Source organism: Rhinoraja longicauda, chromosome 13, assembly GCF_053455715.1.
Source record: "Rhinoraja longicauda isolate Sanriku21f chromosome 13, sRhiLon1.1, whole genome shotgun sequence".
In the NCBI taxonomy this organism is placed as follows: domain Eukaryota; kingdom Metazoa; phylum Chordata; class Chondrichthyes; order Rajiformes; family Arhynchobatidae; genus Rhinoraja; species Rhinoraja longicauda.
Genome location: NC_135965.1, coordinates 28,506,286 through 28,513,872, shown reverse-complemented (window position 1 = coordinate 28,513,872; position 7,587 = coordinate 28,506,286). Strand labels below are relative to the sequence as shown.

Genomic DNA, 7,587 nt, shown 5'->3' with positions numbered 1-7,587 from the left:
TATCCCTCCAGAATGGTTTATATCCCTGGATCCAAACATTTATCTCTGAAATCTGAACATTCAATGAAAGATCCAGCTGTGCTCAGGACTCATAGCCCCAGGCACAGGAGGTGGCCTTAGCACATCATCAGGACATCTGGTATATGCAGGGGGAAGGAAGTTTCAGACTTGCAATAATAAAGTTATTTTTCCCACAGGATTTTCAAATATATAGGTCTTTTCAATTCCAATAAGTATATTTTTGTTACTAAGAAATAAATACTAAAGGCTGCTTGGCTTGTTATATTGTTTCATCCAGTACAGTTGGAGAAGAGTCAATCAAAGTGATTGCTCATCAATTTCAATGGCCACCCACAGTGAAACTGACAGACTGAGTTCTTCAGAGACAATGGTGTCTGTTTATAGCTGGTGTTTACATGGAAATTGTTTTTTTCTGATCCCGAAACTGTTTAAATCTAAGACAGCTTTTTTTCTATTTTCTAAGCAGTTCTACAGTTCCCGATCGAAATCGGTTAATAATCAATTGGCTCTGCGTAATGTAAATAATAATTCCTAATCCATCACTAACATTATATCTATTTATGTCATGAAACCCGCATGATAGCTGAATTACCTGTACTTGACTTGGGTAGACCAGACTGTGCTGGGAGTGCTCCATATCGTGCTCTCCCAGGTCAATGTGCTCCAGGTCCTCCTGAAATGTTCTCAAATGTGTTAAGTTGAATGGAGATGGCTGTTATTTGTATTCCAATGTCGGGAAACAATCGACTTTCAGCTGAATAATTTTTAAATACAAAAGGTATCGCGCAATTCAGTTCCTAGGCAGCAAATTTTTATCTTTGAAATTTATTTTCCTGCATTACAATCTTTCACTATTTTGCACTTTTGTACTCGTCGTTGTATTATTTAAGATATTTATTGTTATTGTATGTATGCTGTTACCTCTTGAGCTTCATGCGAGAAAGGAATTTCATTGCACCCTGGTGAACGACAGTAAACTTACTGAGCTATTTAAAAGAGGAGTAGCATTAGGACCTGGTGGAACCCTTCTAAGCCATGACTTTGCTGTAAATATAGCAGCTTCATTACACATACTCACTTCAGTGGGAGTTCAAGGGAGCCTGCACAGAGAGGCACTGTTATTTGCTCGCTTGCCCCAACATGGAGCATGATTGGGTCTGAGTCCATCCTCAAGTAGAGCGATCGCTCCACAAGGCTTCACTTTTTATTGGTGGAGCCTGTGCGCTCTCACTTCCAATGCTTCAGCTGTGCAAGCTCACTGACTCATTGTTCATCAGCAATTCCCGGTCGGCCTGTGATGACAAACTCCTTTCGGGAGAGGGGGTGACGTTTTGCATCAACGTGTCGAAGCAGCAGCCCTTCCCGGCACTGAGGGTTGGCACCTTGCGGGTCCCCGTCTTCGACGACCCAGCCGAGAACATCTACAAGTACTTCGACAGGTGTGCCGATGCGATTGAAGGCGTCAGCCGGGAAGGCGGCAGGACCCTCGTGTACTGCAAGAATGGCCGCAGCCGATCGGCCTCCATCTGCACCGCCTACCTCATGAAGTACAGGTGCCTCTCCCTCCGGGAAGCATTCGAGGTGAGTAAGGAAATAGACTGCCATGGACTGAGCTCAGCTGGCAAATCCCAACGGGTAAAGCCATTACTGTGCATTAGTGCAGTGGCTGTCATAGCTACTTGTCTTGTTCTGCTGTCAAGGGTAGCTGAAGACCATTCAGCCTCTCACACTTATGCTGACCCTTTGGTTGAGCTATCGTAGTATTTCCCCATTCCATTTCCACTATAGATTCAATACTTTTTAATCGATCTGCCCAAATGAAACTTACTATTATATCTGCTTCTATCTGTGCCAGAAGTGCATCCCTAATCTATGCACTATAGATTTCCCTCATTGCCTCTCCTTGTTTCCTTTGCTAATTATCTTCCTCATTTCCTCCTGCCACTAAAGCAGCTTCTTTCCAATTACTTCATCAAATCCCCTGTATGATTTTGAATACTTCCGTAAAGTTTGTCCTTAACTTTCTTGTTCCAAAGAGAAAAAAAACATATTTTCCTGTGTTTCCACACAGGAAGTTCTCTGCACCTCAGGCATTTCTCCTAAAGAAATGTTCTGTCCCCAATATTCAGCAGAGGCCCAAGAAGGGATTTATATTTTTGTCCCCGGAATGTACTGGTGAACAGGCAAATTCTTATTTCTAGTTAATTTCTTTGCACTTCGCTGTTTCTGGGATACGGTTAAAAGGGTGCCAGGAACTCAGTGAGTAAATTATCATGAGACATCCATGGGGAGCATTGAAAATCTAGCCCAGACCAGAGCTCACAATGTGCACAGACCCATTCATACTCCAGTAATAATCAGTGGACAATAATTAGAGGTGGAGACTCAACTCTGCACACCACCCTGGGGCAATGTAACTGGTCACAGAGGCTGTGGGTGGGATCAGCTTTAGTGGTTTGTACTATCTTGTGGCTGATCACTCTCTCCCTCCTGGGACTCTTGAAGACTGAAGTTTTGTAGAGGGATCCGACTCAGCTGTTCAAAACTTTTGACAACTTGCATATCGTACATTCTTTACTGGGCATTCCAGGAGCATACGGACATAATGATGGAGACAGGTTGAATGCACACAGTCTTTTTTCCCCCCAGGGATGGGGAAACAAGAGCTGGAGGACATTGGTTTAAAGTGAGAGGGGAAAGATTGATCAGGAACCTCAGGGACAACTTTTTCAGACAGAGGGTGGTGTGGATATCAGGCTGCCAGACGAAGTGATTAATGCAGGTACAACTAAAACATATAGAGTCTGAGAGTTTTGGAGACATACATGGAGGCATGGAAACAGGCACATCGGCCCAACTTGCCCATGCCAACCAAAATGCCCCATCTATGCTGGTTCTACTTCTCACATTTGGTGCACATCCCTCTGAACCTTTCCTATTCGTGTAACTGTCCAAATATTTTAAAATGTTATTATAGTACTTGCCTCACCCACATTATCTGGTAGCTCGTTCCATTTACCCACCACCCTCTCTGTGTGAGGAGGTTGACCCTCAGGTTCCCATTAAATCTTTCCCATTTCATCTTAAACTTATATCCTCTGGTTCTTGATTTCCCATCTCTGGCTAAAAGACTGTGCATTCACCCTATCTATTCCCTTCATTGAAATACATTTGGCTAGGTCAAGGATAGGCAAGATTTAGAAGGAAATAGGCCCAAATGCAGGCAAATGGAACTGGCGTAGATGGGCATCTTAGTTGGCATGGATGAGTTGAGCCGATGGGCCCATTTCCATGCCGCATGGCTCTTTGACTCTTTGAGTTGAAAAGTTTCTTTTTCATCGAAGTGGAAAGTGGCACCTTCTCCTGTAAAAGAGGGCGTTGATGGGCACGTGAGAAAACACGCCACAAAGAAATAAGTTGGTGAATGGGTCTGAGAACATTACTCTGAGAACAAGCAGAGACTTGATAGTCCAACTGGCCTCCTTCCCTATTGTAAGAAACTATGAAAGGTAAAAGAAAATAGAGAAAAAGAATAGAGGGATACAGATCATGTCCAGGCAGACGAAATCAGTTTAACGTCATGTTCGGCACAAACATTGTGGGCTGAACGGCCCATTCCTGTGCTGTACTGTTCTATGTTTCTATGTTCTTTACAATGGGTGCTGGGAGGCAACTACAGATTTCTGGGATTTTTAGAGTCACAGTGAGATATAGAACAGAAACTTGCCCTTCGGTCCACCACGTATGCACTGACAATTTTCTCTTATTCCACACTAATCCCTTTTATTATCCCCACACTCCCATCAACTCCCTTCTGGATTCCACCACTCATTTACACACTTCAGACATTTACTTTAGGCAATTAACCATACCAAACCACATGGGAAGAGACAATGTACCCAGAGTAAACACAGGGAGAACGTGCAAACTCAACTCAAGCAGCACCGAAAGTCAGGATCGAACCCAGATCTCTGGAGTCTGAGGCAGCAGCTGCACCACAGTGGCACCCTCGTAATACGAAAAGAGCAAGGGATGAGGAGCGAAGGAGAATGGACTGAGGTTATGTACACGTCGTTACGTTTTAAATAAATGTCAGCCAGATTTAAAAGGCGGAATTGCTTCTTTCTTTTCCATCTCTACCACCTAGACTTGCTCATGAAGAATGGCCGCATGACTGCCATGAGATGCTAATGTAGGGCTGTGTTCATGTGAGCCAGATGGCAGCTTCTTTGGCAGAGATGGAGAGGACGTTGGTGAGGAACAATAGCAGCCGAGGAAACTCTCCCGCAATGTAAATGGGGAGGTTTCTACAGCAAGAGGTGTGATTGGTTTTGCTTCTGCATTTATGGATAATGGACTGCTGCCCTTTGCTATTTCAGAGTTTAATGTTTTCAGACGTGATGTACTCATGGGATGTAATGCTATTGACCAAGTAGCTTTTATGAAAATCAATAAGGGTGAGTGCTGACCGGTAAAATGTAGAGGTAGGAGGCCCCTCGATTCACCCCATTAAATAAATTAAATCACTCCAAGGCTCGGTCTGACCTTTTCTTTCCTCATTGATGATTTATTTTTATGTGCTGTTATAAACTGTAGTTACTGCAAACATGTCCAAAGTGGTTAGCACAAGGCTCTTTTTAAAAATCATGGCCGGTTGCTGATTGATAAGTGGATAAATTCTTCCCCCTGGTTGGACTCTGCAAGGCAAAATACAGAGAGAGCAGAAATATCATTCTCTCTCTTATGTTCTCAGAACATTTTGATGAAACATAGAAACAAAAATTTAGGTGGGGCTGTCAAGAAGAAAAGCTTAATGATATATATCGAAGGTATCATAAAATGCTGGAGTAACTCAGCAGGTCAGGCAGCATCTAGGAGAGAGGGAATGGGTGACGTTTCGGGTCGATACCCTTCTTCAGACAAAGGAAGGATATAGGTGGAGGCAGGAAGACAGTGGGAGAACTGGGAAGGGGGAGGGGAAGAGAGGGGACAGAGGAACTATCTAAAGTTGGAGAAGTCATTGTTCATACCGCTGGGCTGCAAGCTGCCCAAGCAAAATATGAGGTGCTGTTCCTCCAATTTCCGGTGGGCCTCACTATGGCACTGGAGGAGGCCTATGGCAGAAAGGTCAGACTGGGATATATATCCATCGTGATGGAAGGAGGCTGCCGGATTGACGAAGCGAAGCAGTTGCCTGGTGCAGAGTGAAGGCAAAATTATTGCTGACCATCCAGCTAAATCTTGTGTTCTCCACAGTCCATAAGGTAGATCATACTCTATCGAAACATAGTATGTTTCCAAATTATATCCTCAAACCAGAATGAATGACCATTTTTAAGCAGTAGTTTTAAACTGTGGTTTAGTTACCATGGAGAGGTTGCGTCATAACATCCCACTAGATCCCACTAGGACAGGTCATTTCTGCTTCAGGTAAAATTGTTCGTTCTTTCTCTTGGGTTCTGATGGGACTCCAAACATCAGCAGCAGTGCTTTGGGAACCCACCCCTGACTGTCCAGGTCTCATTGACCTCTGGCCACAGTGTCCATCTCCATATTGTTCCCCTGACTGGATCACTGGCAGGCAGAGCAGATTAGTTTAATCTGACATCATGTTCTGAACAGACATTAAGGGCAATTAGGTAATTTGGTCAAGTGGCAATTTTTTCGTAGCAGTGGATTCTCAGGTAAAGTTGTGCTTTGCAACAGTGGGCCCACTGTCCAGACCCAAGTCACCGATAAAAATGAGCATGACATTTGGAACATAACATCTTTGCCCTCCTGAAACCACACTCCCCAGCTTCCTGTACTACTCCATGTGTGTTTCACAAGTTGCGAATCCCTTCTGTTACTATCTCTTCCTGATGACCCACAAAGCAACAGGTTGAAAAACCTGTGAAAGTTGATGGAAAAACTGTGAAAGGTTTGGAGCACAAGCGATTCCAACGCAAAATTAAACTTTTTTAAATTGCATAATAGGCTTTTTAGCGATCCAAATGTACATGCTGTCGTGACATACCTAAACACATTTAACAGCTGATAATGTTTATTGGATCTCGACATCACAGGCAATGATTCATTGGTTCTTTATTGTCACCTATGCACAGCACAGTGAAATTCTTTTGCACAACCACAAAATGTACAGTCGCCATATTTTGGCGCCGTTTACAAAGAAAAAAACAGTCCAAAGTCCAGTCCACATGTTGGAAGTACAAGATCCAGGTAAGCCCAGATAAGCCCCAGGCTGCTGCAAACCCACGACCCAAACCCCCCTTCCCAGCAAAATGAAGCATCAACTTTTCAATTGTCAACAAAATACAAATTATGCCAAAAGTGTTAAAGACAGTTCAGATGGTTCCAGGTGGAAGCTGAGGATCAGCCAATCCAGGTACCTTCCTGGTTGGGAAATCTCTGATCAGGAGAGTTGAACTGACTTATTGAACCATGTTGCTGTGTTTTATTTTTGTAGCACGTGAAGTCAATAAGGCCAACTGTAGAGCCCAATGAAGGTTTCTGGGTCCAACTTCAAAGGTATGAAGGTGAGCTTCAGTCCAGGCAGATTGGGACTAATTCTTCGACCGATGGATAAACACTTCAAGATGGACACCCGCCCTGCACTGATAGTCTCTTTGAGATCTGCTTTACTGATATAGTTCCCGACACTGCAAGTCGCCAGTTATGCAGCCTTATTTTGTTCACAGGTTTGCTGTTTGAAAAGAGATATTGTTTAAATTGTATCTGGCTGCAGTATGTCATGGTAGTGTGCTTCTACCATCAATAATTTCAGCTTTAAGATCCTGCGTCACTACAGATCGAGAACAATAGAAGATATTTGTGAATGAAAAATTTGGACGAAGCGCTGGCCCTGAAAAGTTGCTGGACAAGAGAAGCAATGTTGATACAAGGAACTGCAGACGTTGGAATCTTGCATAGAACACAAAGTGCTGGAGTAACTCAGCGGATCAGGCAGCATCTCTGCAGGACGTGGATAGGCGATGTATGGGGGAGACTGATTGTAATGGGGAGACAAAGGTGGAGAGGTGATAGGGGCAGGACAATGTCTCCTTTTGTCACCCTTTTGTCTTCTTATCATCTCTAGCTTTTCACCACTTATCTGCCAATGAAAAACTCTCCTCACCTGTATTCACCTATTACTTGTGTAGGAAAGAACTGCAGATACTGGTTTAAATCGAAGAGAGACATAAAATGCTGAAGTAACTCAGCGGGACAGGCAGCACCTCTGGAGAGAATAAATGGGTGATGTTTCGGGTCGAGACGGTCTGAAGAAGGGTCTCGACCTGAAACGCCCACTCATTCCTTCCCTCCAGAGATGCTGCCTGTCCCGCTGAGTTACTCCAGCATTTTGTGTCCAACTATCACTTGCCTGGCCTTGTCGCACCCTCACCTTTTTTTCCGGCTTTCTCTCCCCCACTACAATCAGTCTAAAGAAGGGCCCTGACCCGAAACATCACCTAGCCATTCCCTCCAGAAATGCTGCTTGACCTACTGTGTTACTCCGGCACTTTGTGTTCGAAGAGAAGAAACGTGTTTTTTTTTTAAATCCCTGGA

The 7,587-nt window shown here is 44.0% G+C and overlaps 1 protein-coding gene across 2 annotated transcripts; it reads left to right on the top strand.

Annotated features, from left to right (window-relative positions):
- Positions 1-1,128: 1,128 nt before the first annotated feature.
- On the top strand, positions 1,129-7,587 carry dusp28 (dual specificity phosphatase 28). 2 transcript variants are annotated; one of them, XR_013547976.1, is made up of 3 exons: positions 1,129-1,602; positions 6,488-7,232; positions 7,369-7,587. XR_013547976.1 is itself a non-coding variant. In XM_078409949.1 (2 exons), the coding sequence occupies exons 1-2, from the start codon at positions 1,258-1,260 to the stop codon at positions 6,605-6,607; spliced, it is 465 nt and encodes a 154-aa protein (XP_078266075.1). In that variant the 5' UTR covers positions 1,129-1,257; the 3' UTR covers positions 6,608-7,301. The 2 variants fall into 2 exon arrangements, 1 of the variants encoding a protein (XP_078266075.1); XM_078409949.1 differs by lacking the exon at positions 7,369-7,587 and having other exon boundaries at positions 6,488-7,301.

Excerpts from the sequence above, each read along its gene's own strand:
- dusp28 (XM_078409949.1), top strand. The coding sequence starts at position 1,258 with ATGCTTCAGCTGTGCAAGCTCACTGACTCATTGTTCATCAGCAATTCC. Across the intron at positions 1,603-6,487 it reads CCCTCCGGGAAGCATTCGAG|CACGTGAAGTCAATAAGGCC; the intron begins GTGAGTAAGGAA and ends TTATTTTTGTAG.